The sequence below is a fragment of the Ischnura elegans genome, chromosome 1, assembly GCF_921293095.1.
Source record: "Ischnura elegans chromosome 1, ioIscEleg1.1, whole genome shotgun sequence".
Lineage (NCBI taxonomy): Eukaryota > Metazoa > Arthropoda > Insecta > Odonata > Coenagrionidae > Ischnura > Ischnura elegans.
In genome coordinates, this window is record NC_060246.1 from 149190453 (window position 1) to 149216119 (window position 25667).

General features: G+C 41.3%; 1 protein-coding gene across 2 annotated transcripts in view; it reads left to right on the forward strand.

Annotated features, from left to right (window-relative positions):
* LOC124172067 overlaps nt 1-25667 on the forward strand; it is a 547471-nt gene that overhangs the window by 509230 nt on the left and 12574 nt on the right. For both annotated transcript variants that reach the window (XM_046551477.1, XM_046551485.1), the window contains 4 exons: nt 2278-2751; nt 20069-20179; nt 20416-20517; nt 21008-21328. In XM_046551477.1, coding sequence (XP_046407433.1) covers nt 2278-2751; nt 20069-20179; nt 20416-20517; nt 21008-21328 — 1008 coding nt within the window. The remainder of the gene's footprint in view (nt 1-2277; nt 2752-20068; nt 20180-20415; nt 20518-21007; nt 21329-25667) is intronic.

The window sequence follows — 25667 nt, forward strand, 5'->3', positions numbered from 1 at the left end:
ATGTGTTTATTACATTATACTCAATGTATATAATTGCCTAAGGCTTAATCTGGTGGATTTACATCTTGCAACATAAAACTTAATGACAATTTTCCACAAACACTTTCTCACGACTTGTCTCAATACATTTTGTACTGTCGACACCCGACGATGACACAAGCTGTATTGAAATCAGTCGTGTGAATAATTGTGTTTGTGGAAAAGAAGTGTGTTACTATTCCTTCATCCCGAACTTACTGATTATTCATTACTCTTCTGAGTGGAAGGAGGGGAGCAATGAAGGTAATGCATGGGAAACGGGATGTATGGGGTCAAGACTCAAGATGAAAAAAATAATAACTCGCTCCATATTCCATTTGATATGTATGGATCCTTACGATCCTTGAATCATTTTAAGCCTCTTCCTTATCAGATATTTCTTCCAGCAATGAAATATTTCACTAAAAGATACCGTTGGGCTTGATGTGGTGTGTTTCAGGAAAAGACGGGAATACAAGCTATATCCCTCAGCAGAAATTTGTGTGCCATTTCTTTTAATATGCAATATTTTATCAAAATTGATTGAAAGGGGTTTACTTTCGCACATATAGTCTTAATCATTCTTGCCCTTCAATTGAAAATCTGTGGCATTGAGCTTAGGGTGGCGATTTGTACAGGGATGCGTCACGCTCTGAAATCGAAGGGATGGCCGCGAGGGATCGCATGGAATATTCAAGCGTTGGCCGCCTGATGGCGCCTCTGCGGCCACTCCTAAGGACCCTCGACGGCCTTACGCCGGAAATGACGATGCCCTCCCGACCTTCAACTGCCCACCCCCGCTCCTCTTCCTCGGCCCCTCGCACGATTGCTCCTGCCAACCCTCTCGGCTCCACGAAACCCTTACTCAGTGAAAATACGCCCCCATCCAGCCTCTAGATCGACTCCTGTCATTTTCACCGAATCATTACTCTGGCTACTGGCCTGGCGAGGGAATGAAAAAAATCGTGCCGCAGTCTGTGAAATATTTGACAACGATTTGAACTTTATTCAATTGCTCACAATTTTTTTATCAATTCAAGTTTCGAATTCGAATTTTAGTCGCTACTCGCCGATATCAACAACCACTTGAAACTAACAATCAAGGATTTTTAATCACGCATCTCATAATGGATATCATTTTCTCTCTTGGTTTCATTTCTTAATTTTCATTCAACGAAATTTGTTATATCTATTGCCAGCTTGTTTTTCCTTTCATCCTCAGAGCACTGCATCACTCTAGATGATAATTGGATTTGCGATATTTGCAATCGAAAATGCTCTCTGTTAACTTGGCCTCTGAATCCACTGGTTATATTTCTAATGTGGGCGTACTCATCTTAATTTTCCTCCAAAAAATATTTCTCTAATGTAGTTTTCCTAGATTTTTTAAAACGCTATGACTCTGGTTTTGTTTTGTTAGAACGTTTTCAAGTGGTATTACGAAACTAAATATGTATGGGGTGTACCCAATGGCTAAGTGACATTTAAATTGCTAGAGTACCTACTTTTATCAGTGTTGTTGGATTGTGCATTTAATATTTGTATAATATTGTGTTTAAGTGACAGTGGTTCATTCTTGCTATTATATTAGCTTGTAATCACCTGGATCCTAGAGCCATTTTATCTATCCTTTCTTTCTGGGAAATTATTTTATGAATAAATTTGATTTTGCTCATTATTAGATAAATTTATATCTAACATATATTCTAGTGGTGGATGCTATGCTAAAACTGTCCGCTCGAGTTGCAACCCAACTATGCCCTTAAGACGGCTCAATGTAAATGAGGTACTACCTTCCGTTGAAAGTTGAACTTCAGGAACAGAACCTCCCGGGGTTGCGGGGGTTGAGCTCTTACTGTACCTATCCAAACGAACCTACGCTTTACAGAAAATTTATTTCCCATCCATGCCGCCGTAGAAGGCGTAGTTGCTCATATGCCCAGCCCGATCGGAAGCTTGAGAAAATTTAATTGCATTAGATCCCCAGGAAAAGTATCAAATCTGTCTTGATGAAACTTCTCTTCTAAACCCGATATAATGAAACTGTAGGTGGGACAGGTGCATTGCAGCTTGCTCGGATTTGCTATCTCCTCAGGTCCATAGTTAAGCGATGTGCGCAGTTTAAAGTTTTAGAACGCCACCAATTTTTCGACATCCAGTGCGTGGCTTATGTTAAAATGCGCGAGTATAATCATATATATCTACCGTGTTTTATGTCTATGATCATAACTCACTCTTTTTGTCTGTTTCTTTCACCAGAGCCCTGGTCGGGATAGTCCAGGGTCCTCCGGGTCGGGATCAACGAGCAGCGGGTGCGGCGGAGGCGGCGGCGGCGGTCGGAGCAGCGGCAGCGCGGGGGGCGGCAGCGCCGGGGGCGGTAGCGCGGGCGGGGGCAGCGGGGGCGGGTGCAGGCACAGCACGGCCAGTCTGGACAGCGGCCGGGCGTCCTCCGGCTTCATCCCGGCCTCCTCGTCCTCCTCGTCGTCGTCGGGGGGCGGGAGCGGAGGCAGTGGGAGCGGCGGAGGCAGCGGGGGCAGCAGTAGCGGGGGCAGCCACGCGCGGTGCTCCCTTGACAGCAGCCCCCGGTGCTCGCTCTCCTCCTCCTCTTCCATCGCTTCTTCCTCGGCCGCCGAGCACCACCACGCCGCGCTCTTCGGGTGCGGCTGCGGCAGCGGCCAGGGCGGCGGCGCCGCGGCGCGCGTCGAGAGGCTCATGCAGCAGGGCGTGCTACCTGTGAGTGTCCCTTCTCTTGCAGCAGGACCACATGTGTGATTCCATTATTTCTTGGAGGATCGCATTCATCAGGGCTTCTTGGACTCTGCTTCGGATGCGTAGTCTGGGCTCGTGCTCTGGCGTCGTGACGAGCTGGGTGTAAAATTTAGTTAGAGGGAACTTGTATGTTAGTCCCAACAATAAATAGTTTCATTATCCAGCAGGAATTTTCTTTTTCCTCCATTCTCCACCACTCCCGCGAGTCAGGAGCAGGGACGCCGACTTACAAAAAATATTGGGCGGGCCAAACCGGGGATCTTGCCTCGGGAAATTTTATAAGTAGTGAGTTATAAGTTTTTTTAAGCATTTTAGAAGAGTCATATGATCAACATTAGAACCCTGTTAACTCAAATCTCGATATCTGGACACTCCGGGGAAAATCGACAAGTCTGACACATTTTTCCTCACACCCATAACGAATTTTTGAGGGGACTCGGGCACCCTCAGGCCCCATGGAGTCGTCGCCACTGGTCAGAAGGCAGCCACTCGACTCCTGCTCTCGCTGTTATATATACTCGTCCGAGCGAAGGCGTCGGGATGCGACATTAAATCTGTTGCTAAAAATTCCGGAGTGTGTTTTGAAGATTCCCTCCACTCTAGTTCTTTCTCTCACTCGTCCTTTCTTTGACGTCCTTGATTGTCATTTGTCCCGCGCAAGTATTTCGAGGTCAAACTTCACTATTTGTTATGTCATAAGAGGTCGTTTTATGCAGTTTTTTCCTTTTTTTTGGTCTTTCGACGACGTTTTTATCAGACCGCTATGCCTTACGTTAAATTCATTAAGTTGTCGTGCCATTGCATTTTTGGAAGGGTCCATTTGGAGGAAATCCTGAGAGACAGTACCTCTGGAACCTCTTGACCCTCCACTGCTGCCTACGGCCTAGCTGATCACCGTACAAGAATGCCACTAGCTGATACATGTAAAGTTTTTAAATCTTTCGTGATCTCTCCCAAAAAATACTTGTCTACGTATGCGTCAAAGAGATTGGGAATATTCAGGCGGTAGAAATGAAGAAATACAAGACATTGCCTCAAAGATCGATTGGATAACCTCTGTGTTTCCATTAGCAATGCTCTGCTATTGAGAACCATTTCGCGGATGCATTAATCTATTTTTCCGCGTTAAAGTAGAGTAAAATATCGCAATAGCTGTGAATGTATTACAAGCCGCATCTTTATTAGCTGCTCTTTAATGCTGCATTGAAATTGTCTAAATTTTCTATAGGTATTTTCAGCAATGGTCAACCGGCATAATTGTTGTCTCGTCTTCAAATGGACTATTCATGCCGTTGTCCGTGTTTATAAGGCTAATCGATTCATTTCAGATTTGGTGAGTGGATAACGTGTAAAATTAAAATAAATTGCGATATAGCCTATGATTTAAGCGTTTATTCCGGAGAAAATATCTACTTAGACTTTTCGATGAATTTGACGTTTTGGATTGGTGGCGCCATATGCGTTCAATTGCGTGATCAAACGTATCAAGTGCGACGGTAGTAGTTGATTTTCATTTGACGGTAGTGGTAGAGTAGTTGATTGTCATTGACGTTGACATACATGCACCAGAGTTATCTTTTTCAATGAAAATATGTATTAAAATAACTTGGAGCATTATCTCTCTCTGTTCACCCAGTTTTTTTTCTTTAAAAGAATCGTTTATTGTTCAACTTGCGCTCCCATCGATCGCTGTCCAGCACTCTTTCTTCGGTATTGGCACACGAGTTAATTGAATTCCCCCAAAACAAGTGCTCTCGCAGCGGCGCAGCGTCTCTATCATAACTACCCTAACCTCTGTTCGCATATTTATTCTTTCAGTTCGAGTGCATGGAGTGATATTTCAAACGCAAACAAGGGTCCGGGAACAAACCACTTTCAGTGCCTCTCTCCACGTCAAATCCATGCATTCCGAGAGTCAAGTGTGTCTCTATTTTGTCCCGAGTGAAGGTTTGTGGTGGCAGTAGTACAAAGGGAAAGAGGATCTCGCGTCCGTTCGGGGACAATGTCGTTGACCGCCATTCTCTGAATATCCACTCCTCCCACCACCCTCCCTCCATCACCTCTCCCCCTGCTCCTCCCTCCCCTTCAGATTATCCTGGCAATGGCTTCCCTTCCCCATGAGCTCTTACTTAAGGGCCAGATGTCGGAATCAATTGGAGCTCTATGTCTTCACGCGCGGCATCAATGACCTCGGCGAAGTCTCAACCGACTCTCCCCAGGAGACCCATCCCGTTTCCTCCCGGAACGATTGCGGGCACTTCTTATTTCGACTTCTCGGCCATGGCCGGCCGGCGTCAGGCAGTTTCGAGAACTGCTTTATTAAGCGCAATAGCATTCGCTCGAGTACCTACACGAGCGGTGTGACGGTATGCGTTCCAGTGTGAAGGCTCTTTTATAGCGCCGTGTATAGTGTGATAAAATGATAGATAAATGCCCTGGATAGCACCCTTGGAACATGAAAGATAGGATACTTACTATTTCTCATATTAGAGATTAGAATAGCAGTTATTTAATATGAAAAGAGCAAGGTAACAAGTCTGGATTAGCATGATATATCATAGAAATAATGTATTCAATGTACAAACGTACAAAAACTGAAGTTTACCTGAAGCAAGGATTCAAAATTAAGTACAGTTTCGCGTTTGTTGAAAGAAATAATAACATGTATGCAGTAACAGTGAAGAGCTTGAAACCGACAGCGTCAATCATTAATATTTCTCCGTGTGAGCATGCAGTAGATATTTTAAGTATTTATGTTGGAGCGACTGCTTAGTAATGCTGTTTTTAGCATCATATGGTGAATTATATCGTGGAATTGAACCGCATATGCACGAAAAGTTTTGGCCACAGCATTAGCATGTGGAGCTGAACTTGTTAGTATGCGGTGGCCTTCGCTTCCATTCCCTCCCACGCTTGTATGTACCCCTCCCACTCCTATTTCCTCAGTGACTGCGCGGGGACGCGAGGTCGGATGCTGCCCGCATACTACTACAGCTGTTTAGGGAGACCGGAGATGCTTGCTACTCGGGGCTAATTGAGCCGTAGTACCACTCGTGCATCCGAGATCTCGGGCGCCGCGTTCTTTTAGATATTCAAGTGGCGGTGAAGGGGTTCATACCGGAATCCATTCTTCCACTTCCGCGTCGTAATGAGTAGTAGCATCTCCATTTACTTAGAATGTCTTAGGTGCCATCTATTTAGTCCTTCTCAGCTCCTAATTTACGTATCATTTATTTAAGTTGTGGTGGAATTGAAATTTGCGTTCCTCGCCTGTTAATTTTTCTTCTTAAGTATTATTTTAACAGAAGGCATTTAGAAAAAACAGTAATTATTTCGTTCAAAATTTTTCGTGGGATTGAATTTTTGTATTCGACGAATATCGTCAACCTATTTAGTTGTGCGTCATCCTGCATCATACATAAAAATTGTCACTGGATATCGCAAGATTTACTCGTTCCTAAATTTATTTCTAAAATTAGAAATTGTGACACTTTTTTTCAATTTTAATGTCAAGTTTTGAAAGATCTTTGTGAGGATAGTCATGTGGCATCATAATCGGCGTTTCATTGCATTGTTGCCATGAAAATTGATGGTTAGAAACTCCAGCTGTTTCCTTTCATGATTCACCTTATTGGCCTTGCACGTCACGTTGCCATTTCAGGTACACATTGGTTTCGAAATATGTGTTCAAAAGTGACGTTATGGCAAAATTAGCTGTGCCGGAACGCACTTCCTTAACTTTATTAGAAGTTAAATATTGCTCTGTGTGCCTGTATTTCAATGTATTATTTAAATTTTATTACAATTTATTTGTTTTGGGTACGAATGTATGTATATATTATAAATTTTGAGGCAACAAAATTGATGAAACTTTTATTGGACTATTATGCCTTCTGTTAACCAGTGCCGGAATGGCAGGCGTTCCGGCACCACTACACCACTGGTGTTCAACAGAAAGATTTGGCTCTTAGTCAAGTCGTATTTGCGATTTGCAAAATCTTCAAAATAATAACTTCGGAGATTACGACCTCATTCTCCTTTTCCAGTCTCATAACTATTTTAAAGATTCTCTAACTCCAGTTAACTGTCCCGTTGTTGTAGCTAGTTGAAATTTCCAATTATTCTTTTCTCATTTCAATCCATTCGCTAGCCATAAAATTTGAACTTTGGAATCGCTTCCTCGTTACGCTCTCCAAGTCTGACCTTATGACTATTTTCAAAGACGATACTATCCCAATGAGAGGAGAGAAAAAGATTATTTTCCCCCCTCTTATTAAATCACTTATTATTGAATCCCTTATTTTTCTAGCGCGACGATTTTAGAGGTAAGAATAAAAATTCCTGGTGAATACATGTTACAACAAAGTGCCGTCATGGGTCTTGCATTTGAAAAAGCGAGTAGAGTGGTAGACTAGCTTCGCCTCATCCTTCCGGAGGAATAACCGCTTATTCGCTGGGCTGCCAAGTGACCCCGACGCTGCCGTGTCGACGGGCCGTGGAATGCACCTGCTTTGCCCCTGCCGTGTCATCGTCGGCGGGGATAAAGGAGCGAGCACATCAGCCGAACGCTTATTAGGCCCTTTTCCCCGCATTTTATTGCAATAGCGTGCCTTCCACTCTTCTTTTATTTTTACGCGCCCGACCTCTCTTTCTCGCAGCACCACCTCCGGGGCCCATTCCGAGGAGGGAAGATCGCCTCTGCGGCGACGGCGAAGGTGCGCTGTCACGTGTTATGAGCCATAAGCCATGTCTAGGGGAGAAGGGGGGGTAGTTGGTGGGAATGTTTTTGGGAGGGCGAGGGATGGAGAGAAAGGTTTGTGGAAGGATGGAGGAGGGGGGTCGGAGGGGAGTTTGCCCCCCCCCCCCCCCCGTCCGAATTCCGATTTTATTGACTCCTCGGCGCAGAGAGCGAAAACAACCTCTTGTCCGCATGTCTGCACGGGATCCGTCTGATCTTCGGCTCATTCCAACCCTTTTGAACCCCCTCATTTCTCTTCAACCAACTCTTCCTACACAATTCCAAATTTAATTGATTTCGAAAGTGTGCGTCGTATGAATATTTCGTGTAGTGAGTATGTTTTAAAAGTAGCGATTTATCAAAATCCGTCATTATTTCATCCATAACTTGGTTGCTCTGTCATGATAATTTTGCCACGTAGTGTATACAACTATCGGAGCTTTTTAACGGGTCCCACTTGATATTCATATTGCTTGTGGCAAAAGTTGTGATAAACTTGTACTTATCTTGTCAATTTTATTAAGTAGAAATCTTTATTGACAAAATAAATATCCAATTTTACGAAATTCGAAATCGAAACCAGACTGAGAGTGCGAGAAACTGAATGTCAACCAACCGCCTGAACCGTATTTTCATTAATGATTATTTTCTCGAAACTGATGTTTGTGTGCGCGGACCATTTAAAAGGACCGAGTCCTGTGGGAGTAAATATTCTGGTTATAGTGTCCTCCCCCTCCATATTATTCATCCCTCATCCCAAACCCCTTCCTCCAGTTTCTCTGCCCACCCTCCCACCATCTCACCCCTCCACTCCCTTGCGGTCCTACCCCCTCTCGTGCCGTCCACTCGATGACCCCTCTTGCGATGCGTCCTCGGCTAGAGAGATGTGCCTCCCGACAGCGCTATGGCAGCGGATGGCGAGAGGGTGGAATGTACAGAGTCCTCAAGGGGGCCACGAGAGGTTAAAAGGAGTCGGGGAATTCCGTCCCCGCTCTCTTCAATGGACGATGCGTCCTCCCGCTCAGATGACTCCCTCAGTTTAGTGTTTACGCGTGTGTTTTGTTTGCTTGTGGAGAGTTGGCGATTTGACGAACCTCTCGGTCGAGTAAAAGCGCGCATCAAGGCCCTCCAGCCGAGTCATCCTCATCTGCCTCGGATTGCGCACTGCTTGTCCCTGCCATCATCCCCTGTCTTCTACATTCCCCTCGCCCATTCTCTTTTTCTCCTATTCCTCACAGTTCTATTGGCGCCAAGTCCTATCTTTAAGGTGATTTGAGATGTTTTTAATGTACTTATTTGTGTGAAAGTGCACTCATGTGTTTTAATATGCCATGTCCCCGAATAAAAGTGAAAAAACGGCGATTTCCAGACTAGTATTACACAGTAATTGTTGCTCTTTATTCAGTTTATAATTTTACCGGTTAGTGGTAGTTTTCTGGGGCCAAGAAATGGTCAGGTATACTGGACGGAAGGACGAACCTTTTTCGAACCCTTTCTCGGGGTCTCAGAGATAATCCGGGTGCTCAGGAGACGGGCTTCACAGTATGAGGTAACCGCTGCCGATATGACCTGTCGTAGTACATTTTTTACTTTACTAATGTCAATACTTGGAGGTAAAGAAATACACCCATCATAGTCATTGTCGTTGGGAGATTAAATGCGTCTTTTGATCGAGGTTCTACGATGAGAAATAAGGATTTTACGAAAAGGCATCATATTTACGCCCATTGCCTCCGCTGAATTGGCAACGCCGAAATTTTGTGAAAGGAGGGGGGAACGCGAAAAGCTCCTTTTTCTCCCCCCTCTCCAACTTTAAGCTTGTCCACGTGTATGAGTGTATCCCGAATTCTTGTGACTAAGTTTCGCAAAGGTGTTTGGCAGGGTGTGAGCTTTCGCTGACCCTCACTACTTAATTTATTCTTCTATATCTACATAGCTCCATGCGAGCCAAGGGTGCCTGGCAGGGGGTGACAAATCACCAAGATCACCACCAGGGCATGGAAAAATAAAAGCATGTAATCACCATCTACATAATACCCTTAGAGCCACGTCTAGGGTGTTTGGCAGGGGGTGACAAATCACCAACATGCAGCATGCAACAGGACCGCCACATGCTCACCGCACAGTCATAGAAATATTACGCATACTAGCAAAATATGAGTGCTTATTCATTGAAAAAAACTTGCTAATGGTTAGTAATTCCTAGAGCAAATAGGTACATGCAAGGTTAGAACTATGAAGAAAAACACGCAATGAGTGACCCTAGCGAGCGACGCCATTAATCCTATCAATTGAGACATCCTTTGATCAATTGAGATATCCTCAATAGTTAGGAGGGAAGAATGACATTTTAACTCTCTCTGTTTTGCAGTCTATTTCTTTTATTTTATTCTATGATCACGTCTACTATAGTACGATGGTAAACGAATGATATGATTCGCGTCGTTTCAGAAAATATCTTCTTCGAATTTCCTAAGTAAGTTAAGCCTATACTTCAATCTACGCTCCTGTAAAGATTCCCATCCTAACTCGTGTAACATACTGGGAACGCTGCACTTTTTGTCGTAACAACTCATCACAAATTTGGCTGCCTTGCGCTATACTCGATTGATTTCAGCTATTATTCCTACTTCATAGGGGTCACGTACGCTAGCAGCATACTCTAAGTGAGGCCTCACTACATCTGCTCACAGCTGAACATTCAACCACTTTTGGTGATAACAATCATAATTTCACGGATGACATTAGCATTCGAAAGGGTCCAATAAGCCTGAAAAAATACTTTAAAAAATCTTAAATAGTGAATAACCTCTTTTCCTTTGCTGTGGAGGAAACGCTATGCCAATGATAAATCATGTCATATTTCAACATTTATGTAATGATGAAAACGATGGGAAAATCGCATCACATTTTCTAATTCTCTATACATTATTTTAATGCTCACATTGAACTATTTTACACATTTTGTACCGCGACTCGAATACCGAACGATTCTGATCTGATTATGTACTGTAATAACTTAATTGTACATTGCCTTTTTTCTTTAGGTTTATTCAATTTTTTTAATAAAATAAGTAGTTCCTACATGTCGATTTCATGCTGTAGCGCGTGGAGTAATTTACGGTATGGCCTTAAAGTTTGTATTCATCTAATAAGATTCCAATTTTGAGCGTTCAGCCGTATACTTCGTCTCCATTCACAATACAAATGTGAATATTTGTAAAGATAAATGTGATGATAAGCCTTACTGCCCCGTCATTCTTCCCAAGTACCTTCACTTTACAGCATGTCTTGCAGTTATTCTGTCGTTCACATCTCATTCACCCAATTAAAAAACGTAGCGCTCGAAATAAATTGACTGATGTAATGCGATGTTCAGCGTATCCTCTTAAATTTCATTTTGTACTTTGGACTTCATAGGGTAGTCATTGCATTTTGTTGAATTGTAAATAAATACTCCGTTTAAAAATACTATAATTAGGGACCTTTGTTTATTAAATGGAGCGTAAAAACAAGTTATTATCGGAAGGTCGCAAACGTCCTACACGCGGTTCAGCTAACTCTCCGCGGTTGCAGTGAGTTCTTCAGTACTTGTTCGTTCTACATCATAGAAAGTTTCATTATGCTTTTACAAGTACGTGTTTGGGTAACAAATTCATATGTTTTCCTTGAATAAATATGTCATTACTTGAAAACCGCCGTATAATACTACTTTTTGGACGCGGTCACTCAAAAGTTCTCTTATTCAGGAAATGACATCCTCATATAGGCCGTAAGATTTCAGTTTTATTATTAACTTTCCGTGGGTTACTTTATCAAATGCATTTTTGAAATCAAGTAAAAAAGCGTCTGCTGGAATCTTGCTCTTTACGGAGACTAAAATATCGAGGGCGGAAACCTAAAAAATAGATAACGGTGTTTAGCATGATCTACTTTTCCTGAATCCATGTTGTTCTCATTAACAAGTTTTTCGCGACTAGGTGTTTCATTTCTGAGATGACTGCGATTTGTTCAAGGACTTTGCATGAGATGGACGTTAAAGATATCGGTCTGTAATTAGATGGCTGTTCCTTGTCTCTACTTTTGAATATTAGCCTTACATGGGCAGTTTTCCAGTCATTAGGTACTTGTACATCATCTACATGTACATAATACCTTGCGAGCCACCTCTAGGGTGTTTGGCAGGGGGTTACATCGTTTTGCTTGATGGATTTACTGAATATTTACTGCAAGAAGGGGGCAACTTCGGAGGCCAGTCCTCTATAAAGGCGAGAAGGGATTTCGTCTGGACCAGGTGATTTATTTGGACTGAGCGATTTCAATATATGTTCTATTCCGTGAGCACAAATGTCAATAAGCGACATCTTTCGTATGCAGAGATTGTACGCTGTCTCGGATGAGTTCTCAGAAGGCTCTGAACACGCTCTTGAAGTAGGAATTTAATAAATTGGCTTTATTGGAACTGTTTTTCAACACAACTCCATTATCGTTTCTCAGCGAACACACGGTAGATCGTTTTCCTTAAACTTCCCTAACAAAAGACCAAAATGCTTTTGGGTTATCCCGTAACTGCTCTACTAGTGTTTTTTTTAATTCGTGAACGCATTCCTTCGTGCCGGCTTTAGATAACCTTCATTTTTTAGTAATTAACTCGCGATCATTAGCGGATAAATCCGTGCTGACTCTTTTCATTTTAGTATGGCATACTCTCAGTCGCCTAAATGATTTTCTCCTTTCCGCGTCATACCATCTCGGTTCGCTACCTTCTTTTTTGTTTTACTAGGGATGTAGCTATTTATTCTCAAAGTTACGAGCGATATAAAAGCTTTCCAAGTACCCTCTACCTTTAACTTTACCATTAATTATTGAAACACGAGGAAAGCATTTTTCTTAAATAAATCTTAAACCAATCAAAATCAGCCCTTTTAAAAATAAAAACTGTACGTTCCGTTTTAAAATTTCCAACGTTATTTAGAGAAAACTTTGCTATTGCTACCTTATGGTCACTTATTCCCTCGACGGTGCTCACGTTTATTACCTGATGAGGTATAAATATGTCGCTAATAAATTAAGAATACTCTCTCCTCAATTTGGTACGGATGCTACATGAAATAATGAATCTGATGTATTAACGACCCTCAAATCACTTTACCCCTTCCACCAGGAATGATACTATACGCCCCTTCAGTGAGTAAAAAATGTGATGAGAACGGAAGCGAAAAGGCCATGAATGTTAAAATGCACTATAGGGAACTCCAAAATTGAAGTTATCCACAGAACTGTTGCACGCTCTCAAGTCTACCGCTAATGTCAATTTGAATGACCACTCAAATAAAATCCAATCAAACCAATACCTGAGGTAGCCCTGGAAAGGGCATTCTCAATTAGCTAAGATCACAGAAGATGGAAGCATTGTCAAACACATGAGCGGCTAAAAGCCTTGTCAGCTTGTTATATATTCCATTTATTTGGATAAAAGTATGTCAACGTTCTAAAAATAACCAGCGTACAATTCCCCCTTTGCATGGTGCCTACTTCTCCACACATATTCCACTAAATGTGTCTCAAAGGACTCCACGCATGTTCTACTGATTCTTCTCCACACATCCCTCTTTATTGTACACCACAAATTTTCTGCGCTAGTGTATGCTGCTAGCGTATGGAACCCTTATGAAGTAGGAATAATAGCTGAAATCAATCGAGTACAGCGCAAGGCAGCCAAATTTGTGATGAGTTGTTACGACAAAAAGTGCAGCGTTCCCAGTATGTTACACGAGTTAGGATGGGAATCTTTACAGGAGCGTAGATTGAAGTATAGGCTTAACTTACTTAGGAAATTCGAAGAAGATATTTTCTGAAACGACGTGAATCATATCATTCGTTTACCATCGTACTATAGTAGACGTGATCATAGAATAAAATAAAAGAAATAGACTGCAAAACAGAGAGAGTTAAAATGTCATTCTTCCCTCCTAACTATTGAGGATATCTCAATTGATCAAAGGTTGTCTCAATTGATAGGATTAATGGCGTCGCTCGCTAGGGTCACTCATTGCGTGTTTTCCTTCATAGTTCTAACCTTGCATGTATTTTCTCTAGGAATTACTAACCATTAGCAAGTTTTTTTTAATGAATAAGCACTCATATTTTGCTAGTATGCGTAATATTTCTATGACCGTGCGGTGAGCATGTGGCGGTCCTGTTGCATGCTGCATGTTGGTGATTTGTCACCCCCTGCCAAACACCCTAGAGGTGGCTTTAAGGGTATTATGTAGATGGCGATTACATGCTTTTATTTTTCCATGCCCTGGTGGTGTCGTAATATTTCTATGACCGTGCGGTGAGCATGTGGCGGTCCTGTTGCATGCTGCATGTTGGTGATTTGTCACCCCCTGCCAAACACCCTAGACGTGGCTCTAAGGGTATTATGTAGATGGTGATTACATGCTTTTATTTTTCCATGCCCTGGTGGTGATCTTGGTGATTTGTCACCCCCTGCCAGGCACCCTTGGCTCGCATGGAGCTATGTAGATATAGAAGAATAAATGAAGTAGTGAGGGTCAGCGAAAGCTCACACCCTGCCAAACACCTTTGCGAAACTTAGTCACAAGAATTCGGGATACACTCATACACGTGGACAAGCTTAAAGTTGGAGAGGGGGGAGAAAAAGGAGCTTTTCGCGTTCCCCCCTCCTTTCACAAAATTTCGGCGTTGCCAATTCAGCGGAGGCAATGGGCGTAAATATGATGCCTTTTCGTAAAATCCTTATTTCTCATCGTAGAACCTCGATCAAAAGACGCATTTAATCTCCCAACGACAATGACTATGATGGGTGTATTTCTTTACCTCCAAGTATTGACATTAGTAAAGTAAAAAATGTACTACGACAGGTCATATCGGCAGCGGTTACCTCATACTGTGAAGCCCGTCTTCTGAGCACCCGGATTATCTCTGAGACCCCGAGAAAGGGTTCGAAAAAGGTTCGCCCTTCCGTCCAGTATACCTGACCATTTCTTGGCCCCAGAAAACTACCACTAACCATTTTACCACATAGGATCTTGAAGCTTGATACATGGGTAATGAGAAAAGGGGACTTCATTCATTGGGGTCTTGTCATCTTGCGTTCACAGCAGACGTCCGCTATCAATGCTCATCCTCAGAGTATCATAGGAGTGCTTATGCTTTTCCGGCGTATGATATCAATGAAGGCTAAATGATTCTGGTTCAACCGTTGTTGGTATTTTATCCATCATTACACTAGTCCGTTGACACAGTACTTAATTAGTCATGACTCCACCATCAGAAGAAAATGAGGTCATAAAAGTATCGTTTTCGAATGAATTGAAACTTTCTTTGTACTTGCAGTCAATAGTGTTTAGTTTTTTGCGTATCTTTGCGCACACTTACTTTTGTATAAAAAATTCCAACTTTAGTTCATTGCTTCAAAGAAACGCTACATTCACCAGGATAGGTGTTCCTTTAATTTTTTCGAAGTTTGCTCATTTAAAAAAATTGTGGCCCTATTTCGCAAACATAATTGGCGAAATGACCATGGAATATTATTAATTAAACGTTAATATCTCAGAAAGAAACTGTATTTAATTGTTTTAGTGATTTTCATGATCGCTGCAGAAGGTTGTATGGAAAAATGATTTTTGAATTAATTTTTCATGACGCGAAGGCTAAAATAGAGCAGTCTAACCGGTGGAAAGCCCAAATAGTCTTCAGCGATGAGGGTTTTCTCCCTTTGCATCATGGCATTGGCGTGTGGATCCCTTCATTCTCCCTCCTATCCCGAGGTCTTCCGTGGAAGGGGAGAGAGCGAGCAAGGGTTTCGGAGCGGGAGCAGGCGATGGAGAGAGAGGTGGAGGTGGTCCGTGGAGACTCGGTCCCTGAACCCTCGCCCGCCCCCTTCCCCTCCCTCCCTGCCCCCGCTCTCTCCCAGGTGGGGAGCGTGCCACCGCTCCCTCTGCTGCTCCCCCGCCCTCACACATATAAGCCCGGCTTTCATGGGCCCCTCCCCAAATTGATTCCGTAGTAGTGCGAGAGAAATGCCAACGATTTCTGTCCGCCAGGATGAGTTCATACGCCACGGCTACGCAGCGACGTTATTAAAGTACATCAGTGACTCTTTTGTCCTATCGTTTATTTATATTTCCAAATCATTTTGATCGTTTCAAAGTGTTAGAGGAAATTTCTTTTTCAATGTACGAGTCCTGCATAGGTGGTGACTCATTTATTTTCCCTATCTTTATTTTTTATTTAAAAAATTTTAATTGTTTCGTACCAGGGAAGACGTCTCCTTTGTTTTTGTGAGTTCAATTTCGTTTTAAATGTATTTATTTTTCTTGCTCGACGATTTCAGGGATATGAATGGAAATTCCTGATGAATCACGTTATGACAAAGTGCCGTCTTGTGTCTTGCATTTGAAAAAACGAGAGGAAATGTTTCGGTAGTATTTAGACTTTACACCTTCCAATGAGTGTTTATTTATAAAGTTAGCCGGCACACACTAATTGTAACACCAGGCATTTCCTCGGATATCCCGGAATATTTCCCGTCTTCACTTTAACAATGTGCACATGTAGTGATATTTTTGGTTGATTTGTTGGCAGAGAGACATGATTAACCTCTCTTTGGGCTCATGATAATGATTAAATATCAGAATAAGTGAAAGCAGATTTCTTGAACATGAAGTAAGTTGTTCCTTCGTTTTGCCTTTTTTTGTCCGGGCCCCGGTTGACACGAGCTAAAACTTGAATACCTCCGCGATAAGAAGAAATTTATTTCGTTCCTTGTCTATTCACTTACTTAATTCATCCACGAGTACAATTATGAACTTTTTCTTCCAGGTAATAAATTTAAATTCACGTTTGACTGTATTCCTTATTTGTCGCTTCACATCCCGCTATCAACATGGAAAAAAATTGAAATACCCTACGAAAGGAGTAAGGGGGCATTTCTTTGCCCCTGAATCGGGCTGAAAAGGAAAGCTTCCCGCAGGGCAGCGACTCGCAAAAATTCTGTGCATGGCCAAAATAATAATAATAAAAACGCGTTTATGCGGGAATGAGAGTTTGTGTGTGGGGGGGGGATGTATTTTTACTCGGGCCCTCAAGGGTGCGTGTAGGGGGTGGCGCGCAAGACACGTTCGAGTTTCTATGGGGGAAAGAGGAAAGGGTGGTGGGGAACGAAATGATGTTCGGGCAAGGGGGATGGAGGAGGGAGGCAACGAGGAATGAGAGGAGATGAGAGGTAAGGGATTTTCGTGCGCGCCATTTACGGGCACCATGTTGAAGGAGGGAGGAGAAGGAGGCATAAAAGACAAGAGAAGTGAAATGGAAGGGGTAGATGGGTAACAAAACTCTTTTTCGAGTGAAGGGAGAAACGGAGAGAGAACCTGAGTGTGTGTGTGAGAGGGAGTGAGATGAGTAGAATCAATTTTGCAGGCCTAAATAAAACGGGAGAGGTGTGGGTGGGTTGGTTGCGGGCACTGTGCTGTGGGATGGGAAGGAAAGACTAAGAGGAAAGGGGTCCGAAGTCCTTTCTTTTTATATCTCGGGCACGCGACAAACGTTCCCACCCTCTCCCCGATTCTTAAAAAAAAAGTGTCGAAGCCTTACGGTTGGGAAGGGTGGGAAAAAATATATAAGCCCTTTCGCCACCTTTTTTCTTCCCACCTTACGGTCTTTTCCACCACCACGGCAAAACCCTTCTTGCGTCCTTCCACCCATCCCGCAACCGATTTTCCCCCCTCCCCTGTCAGTGCAACCAACCGTTCCAGGGCCGAAGATGGTCAGAAGCTTGTGGGAGCGAATGGCCGAGATTGCGAAAAGTTCCCGAAGTTCGTTTTAGATTATGGGGTTCTGTTTAGTGCACGTAAAGTTTTCCCTGAATCGGAATGTTATGGAAGAATTTCCATGGTGATGAAATTCTATGTAATTTTTTTCTATGATCCGACAGAGTGTTGTTGTGATCTAGAGAAACATCTTTGGAACTTCACTTCTCCTTTAATTCTTACTGGAATCCAAACATTTCTGAAAACGCAACCATACGAGTAGATCGGTGCTAGTGCAAACGAATATGGAAAAAATGAATTTTTATGTTGAAATCATCACTCACTTCATAGATGTTTTAGATTAAATTAATTTGAAAATCATCACTGGATTGTACTTTTCAACTTTATTTGCCTTGTTAAAGAACATTACTTAATTTTAATATCTCCTTTGTATTCTTTAAGTGTTTGTTTCGTGGAGCAGTAAGCCTCTATGCGCTTTAATGTGATAGTAGTATTTTTTTAATTTTTTAAATTTATTTCCATTACCCCATAAACAGCGCATTTACGGCCTTTACAATTGGGAATTAACAATGAAGGACATTCACACACGCCCATGCCCTGGGTAAGGGCGGTAACTTACCCAGGCGGGACTCGAACCCGCGACCTTCGGTTTGGCAGGGGAGGACTTTACCCCGCCGCCACCGAGGCCGACAAGTTTGCATCACTAAGCAATCATAAAAGGTTAATATGGATACTGTGAACTGCAAAGTATGGATAGTAAAAGCATATATCGTTCTCCATTTGTTTTCCTGTTTTTCTCAGCCTCAAGGCTTTCGCAAGGGTCTCCATCCTCACCTGTACGTTCTTTATGCACTCCTTTAATCTCTATAATAGTTTAGGAGGTTGTGTATTTTTTTAGTTATCATTGTTCCCTTTCTAATAACTTTCTTAAAATTTGTACTAGCGTTGTTTCCTACATTGGGCAATAGAATACGGGATGTGTCTAAGTTCGCTGTTCTTCCGTTAATCCTTTACCTTGAGGTTTTTGCCTCAATCGGCTTCAGTAAATGTTAAATGCTATGGACCAATGTAGAGAAAATACTTGACAAAGGACGTATATCAAGAGTCTGTAGGCCTAAGGGAAGTAAAAGAGAAGAAGATAGTGTGGGTATTCAGGTGCATCGACTGAACCGGTCATTCAGCTCACGTTGTAGGAGAAGAAGCAAATATGAAAAGAGTTAGCATCTTTGTGCCGTTGATGCTTTTCGTATTTACTCAAGTAAATATTTCTCCCTTGAAACTTGACTGAAACTGGGCTGAAACAACCTTGAAAATCACTGCCTTGCTTCTATGCTGAAACTGTATTGAAATTGAAACAAAACCAGAGGAGTTTGGAAGAGGAATGGCAGTGAAGTATCAGTGCAATTATGTACTACTCCAACTCCCTGGCCGACTAAACTGAAACTCCCTTGGCTAGCAACACTGAAACTCATAGGTGATGGAGGATGAGGATGATAAACTCATAGGTTTTTTCATAGGTGATGGAGGAAAATCCTATCTCGAGATTTTTCCTCAATTTTTAGGCACTGCTGTTGGTTGGAAGGCGTATGGAAAACGACCTCGTGAAGAGAAAAGAATGGGCGTTTACACGTTACCTATAGCTCTGAGGGAGTGACTGAGGAGTGTTGGTTCACTCAGTCAGGAAGGATGTTCCTAAGGCCTTTCTCAGACAAAGGCGTCCGTTGGACGAGACTGCGGCTCTCAGTATTGAAAAGCTCTCACTCCCTTTCTATCTCGGCGGTCTACCTTAAACGCACTTTCAGCCTGGAGGGAGTGATTCGGGCAACTTATCACATTGCCTCCCTCCTCTTGGATAGCGTCGCCCGAATAGGGCGCAAACTGTGGTTAGATTGAAGCTGTCGCCGCGGTCCTTGGTCGTTTTCTTTTATCTAACACTCTCCGAGAAGATTTCCCACGTAAGTTGTTGCGAATGCACTAGATATGGTGTTGTGTGGGTAGCCTACGTTATGGGCGGATCGCTAAGTTCTCTACGCGCAGTTTTCTTTGAATGAATTTTATAATATAAGTGTTCTTAGCGGAGTCAATTTGCATGTAATTCACCCTATATACTTATTATACCATTTTTGGGAGTTTCAAGATATTTCTGGGCATTACCCTTCACAATCCACTCAGGGAATTGCCGACCCTTTCATCTGTTTATCAAGTTGGGTAGTCGTGGGAACGACCAGCTAAATATAAAAATTTATTTCAGCTCCATCATCATTTGAAAAATTTGTATTTGTCTTTCATTTTTGTTTTCTAAGGATCTTTCATTATTTATTTGACTCCATCAACGACTTTACTTTCGACTATGCTGTAAATTAAAAATTATGAAAGATTTACTTGCCAATCATAATTCCATCCTAGTAAAAATAACTCTTAACACTCATACGTTACCTTTTAATGGCTGCTTGCTCAATATTTTCCATTTTCCTGAAATCTCATTATGTAGACGGCCTTCTATTAAACAGTTCATGATTTTTCATTCATTCATGATTTTCGAGAGCAATGCTTTTATTTCCATAATGATGCATTGACTTCCTATAGTTTCTCACTTCATAGTGCACAGGGATTTACCATCTTTGCTCAATTCGAATCATAATTTTACCTAGCATGAAAAACATTTATTTTTATACATTTACTCAATGAATTTTTAATTTCCTCATTTCAATATTCCTCCTTATAACCATGGTGTATTTTACAGGATCAGGACATCATTCAATCATGGCTTATGGACCTTCATTTTGAAGAGTACTTTCCTCTCTTCGCTTCAGCTGGTTATGACATGCCGACGATTTCTCGAATGACACCAGAGGTACTTATCACTTTCCTGCCTTTACGTATGTATTTTAAAGTCGATGGCACTCTTACAAATTTTTCTAACCAACCGTCAAAATAACCATATTTTTGGAAATTCTATTTTTTTAAATGCCCTTTTAATATTATAAGCTTACAAGCCATTTGAAATGCCTGGTATAATTTCCAGGGGAGGAATGAATTTAAGTATTTCTGTGATATGTAGTCTTACTCATTATCTATTATTTTTTTCAGGATTTAACAGCTATCGGAATCAAGAAGCCAAATCATAGAAAGAGATTGAAAGCAGAAATTGCATTACTTAATATATCAGATGGCCTGCCTGAATATATTCCTGTAAGTCTTAGCTATGATCATAAATCATTTGGTGCATCTACTATTGTACTGTCATGAGTGGACAATTTTAGGCTTTCAATTAATATACTATGTAGTACTATTTAAACAGCGTAGCATTTATACAATTTCTAATGTAAATAAGTCTATATTGTTCATTTTATAGCAGGGAGGGATTTTGATTCTGTGAACTGGCACTAGTTTGGAGACATTCTCATGTAATATTTTCTTATTTCTGCAGAAAAACATATGCCATTAACTTTTTCTGAATCACTAAAGAGGCAGTATACTAGTTTTACTATTAAAAATTAATATTAAATATTTTTAGAATTGTCTATGATTAATGCTTAGAACGGAATTCATATTAACTATGGATACAGAACCATTTTTTCTGACCCCGTTGAATCCATTTCTTAAAAAAGTTAAAAGGCATCCTTTTATTCTGTTTGACTGTAGTTTGACTGTAATTCTTTTCTTTTCTTGCTGTATATAGTCATCGATTGAGGAGTGGTTGGGACTTTTGGGGTTGTCAGAATATGCCGGTGCTTTGAGGCAACAGGGGTGTCGGACAGTGGAGGATGTTGCCTCCGGGGTGACCTGGGAAGATTTGGAAGATGTAGGCATTGTTCGTCTTGGACATCAGAAGAAAATACTCTTGGCTATCAAGCGGGTGAAAGACATCAAAGCTGGCAAAAGGTTTCCACAGCCTGGGGCAATCCCACCTGGGGGTGACCATCCAATCAATGTACTTCTTGTGCCCCCTCACCTGCAACCACACATCATTCAGCAGCAACAGCAGATGCATCAACCTCAGGTAAGATCCTATGGCTCCATCGAGTCTCGTTCACTCTTTTTTCTCTCAAAGTTAGAAATAAGTCCTTTTCATTGTTTTTTCTGTGAGTCAATGTTACAATATTTGTGCCTAATTGAAAATATGGCCGTTTGAAAAAATTGCTTCTGAATGTTAGTTATGTTTAAGAATACCATTCTGGATGAGCTACATGTGTTAAAAGTTAAGTTGCTTCAAAGTGTGCTGTTTTTGGGCTATTCTTCAGTCACTGGCTTTTAAGAATACACTGATGTTGCTGGTGCCTTATTTATGAAAAATTATGATATGCAGGCTTATCTCTGTGCAAAGTAGTGATAGAAAGCTTCATATAATGAATGAGATCTGAATTACCTAAGTGTTCACATTGGTCACAGCTCTGATATCCTCGAGGGAATGTATAGGACGGTATAGTACAGCTGTTCCTTTTTCACTATTCTTTAAACATCGCTCTTCAAATCTTTAAAGCTATTAGTAGAACCCTGATATAGGCAGCTTTGATTAAATGCATGGATATTCATTGTAACCATGCTTCATGAGAAAAAAATTATTGTAAAATTTGCGAAGGATATATAAAACAACTATGCTTATATTCAATGTGCTTTTGGAACGAATGAATAAAAAATCAACTGCTGCTTAAAGCATGTACTTTTAAAATGTTGTTGATGTTGTGCTAAATGAAATATATCTATTGACTAAATGAGATAATAATGACTTCAACTTTTCAATAAGTACTCTTCAGTTTAGGCAATACCTTATTCTTCCTGTACATTAGAACTGATGATGGAAAATTATTTAGGACCATGGTTTATTATTTCTAACTCTAATGATGTTATGTATGTATAGTGGGCCTATTAAAAAATGCTTTTTAAATTTTTCTCATGACTTGACATCCTCACAAATGAGCACTTTATCTTGGATGTCTAATTTAATAATTGCTATCTTCAGTTCTGTAGCAGGGTTCTACAATTATTTCTTTCAAAATAGAAAATAGTCGCAATTAGTGCAAATAATAATTTTCTGCCCATTTTTGTATTGATCACATTTAATTTTGGCACCCTTAGAGAGTCAAGGAAAGTTTCCTTCAATATGCATTATGGATTGATTTATACACTGTCTTGCTCATATTCAGCATGGTGGCACAGCTTAATAGACACAAATTATGCTTCAACCCTTCACTCTCCCATGTCCATAAAAATCAATATTCACTGTATCATTGGATCAGGCAATTTTATTTCACCTTTTTTGTTATAGAAATCACTTAAAGTAAAGGATATCTCTTTTTATAGTTAAGTTCACCTGTATTGTAACTGTATATTCCATTTTTGTTACCTATATTAGATTATTTAAATTCCATAATGTAAACAAATTTGATGTAAGGATTTTCTTAAAAGCTGTGTTAAGTTTCATTTGTTTCTACTTTGCCCATTGCAATTTTTATGAGATGTGATATACTTATTATCTTCAGTATATAGCAATTTATTTTAAATTTCCTTCCATTGGAATAAGTTTTGAAATTAATGTTATATTATCCAGTATACCTACTCATAAACTATTCATTATTAGAAATGTTAGTGAATGTAGGAAAGTTGTTCTTTCAAGTATAGAAACCACCACAAAATATCAGTATAAATTATTGCTCCTTTATTGAAAATCTGTATAAGACATGTGGTAATAGATATTATTGTGTAATAATGTAAATGAGTTTGCTGAACATCTCTCTGCCACCAATCAAAATGACTGATAGAGTCAGGTTTTGACTATGCATGCATTAATTACTGTACAGATGTCGTTAATTTTGCAACACATTGAATTAGTGGAGATATAGAAAAACATGGAGCTTTCCTGCGCCATAATATAATACATGTTCCTCTTTGCATGGCTAAAATTTATAAGGTGGCAGAGAATATCTATTGTTTATTATTTCAATTCATTTAGCCTTACTTTATATGAATGATGGCATCATTTGACGGAAGTTAATCGTGCTGATCATTGGATGAGATGCCTCATTGCATGCATATAGCTTGTGCTGCCATTGTTTAAAATCAATCTTTTTGGCATTGATTAAGATGGCTTACTACCTTGGCAGAAAGTACAAAGTTCTAAAAGTAAGGTCAGCCTTGTTCTTAAAACAAAATCAGTTTACATCCCTACATCAGTGAATATGAAGATACGCTGTGGAATGCATGTATGGTTTCATGCATTTGATGGAATTCAAATGCATGATACCAATTTTTTATGTATGCAATGGGCACAAAAAAAATCTCTACATGTGTTAATGTATTCCAAACTGTTGCTTCATATTCATTTGCATGGACTTTAATACTGTTTTCATACAAAAATGAGGAGCCATCCTTTACAGCTATTTTATGATATTTTCCTTCTTGGGGACAGAAACTGTATGAAAGCAAAAAAATAACTAAGTTGGAAATCAGTTTCTCCCCTTATTAATGAAATAAATCCTGCTTCAACTGCATAGATCCATCCTTTCATAGTAACTTAAATGCCCTATTTTCAATTTTCAGCAAAGAAATATGACATTTTAATGGTTTGTAGCAATGCTTTCCACCAAGGTAGTCAGCCCCAATAAGTCAGTCACCAGAGCTCATTTTGTTTTCCTCATCCATTTGGCTTCAAAAATGATATCAATAAAATTTATGAATGAAGAGTGAATGTGTGTTTCTACCGGCTTGGCATCACAAGTGCTCATTTCATTGATCAGTATGGTGCCATCAAATCCCCGAGGGACATTCTTGTGCCATGGTAGAGCCTGTGCCAGTGTGTGGCACATGAGCCAGTGGCTATTGATGTTTTAGCTTCCTTATTTTTCCCCATTCTCTCTTTATCACTGTCTCTCTCAATTACATACATTAACTCACACACACACACATGTATCTGTGTTCATCCACACGGACATGAAATACTCCAAACGTCCCCTTTGTCTCCCTCTAAACCCCCAATCTACCTTACCATCCTCACCAATCACCCCCCAAATTAAAAAAAAGGACCCTGTCTCTCTTCTGTCGCTCTCTCACTCTCTATCTCTCTTCTCAAGGAGGTGATGATCACGACGGGGGGCCATTCCCCAGTTCACGAGTGTTACCCAGCCAGCACGGCCCCACCCTCATCCTTCCACACCTTCCACCGCGCCTCGGTGCACCAGCCCCCGCCCTCATCCCCTCAGCCTCTCCACCACCAAACCCTCCACCACCACCACCACCAAGTGCAACTGCACCACAGGGGCGGGTCCGCAGGCTACCAGGTGAGGTGGAGTCGGGATGGGACGGCGGGTGGGGGCAAAGAGGGGGGAGGGAGGGGAGGAGAGGGCGTTGATGACGACGTGGAGGGGGGAGGTGGGAGGGGGGAGGCGGAGGGGGCGGGCGAGGAGGACGTGGAGGATGAGGAGGCGGACGAGGACGATGAGGAGGGCATGGATGGCGAGGAGTATCAGGCGCGCCACCGGCGCATCCAGCAGTTCCTCCAGTCCTCGCAGCTCCCGCCCCCCATGTCGGCGGGGGGCGGGGGCAGCCCCTCCCACCACCCGCCACACTCCCCCAACACCTCGTCCGCCTTCTCGCCCTTCTACTTCTCCCGGCCGCCCCCACCCCCAGCTCCATCGATGTGCTACCAGCCCTCCGCCTACTGCCCAGACATTGTTCCCATCAAGGTTAGCCCCGTTTTTATTTTGTTTTTTTTTTGTTTTTATTTTTTGACTCTTCATGTTTGATTTGTGTTTTACTTTTAGTACGTATAGTTTTTGCTGTCACTCCATGGCTTGTCACCCGGTATTTTTGTGTTGCTTTGTTTGCCTTCATACTAGATGCATCATTCATTTCATATTACTTAACTGTGAAATATGTGTGTTAGCTCCTCAATGTTCTTGCATGCTGGAATGAATATGCATTTGTACGGTCTCACATGTGACCAGATCAAAGGATGGTGACATCATGCTGTCGGTATTTATTACTAGTATGGAAGCAGAATTGTAGATAGTGTAAAACTTCGTTGCCATGTTTATAATGTGTTCAAGTAAGATTTCATGTGAAAATAAATTGCAATTTATACAAAACCTTATATAATTTAAATATATCGCTCACTTTCGCTGCTCTTTTCTTTTATAGAAAAAAGGGCCAAGTTCCATGTAATTGTTGTCTGTCTTGTGTGTTGTTATTTTGGTATTGGTCTAATTGTGTATTGACTGCACCATTTATTTTGATCATCATTACTGCCTATCACTAACAAATTTTTCTCTTCATACATCTATAGTGGAAGTTGTTTTGTGCCTATCAAAATATGTATTTGATGAAAGCAATTTTTACCATAGCTA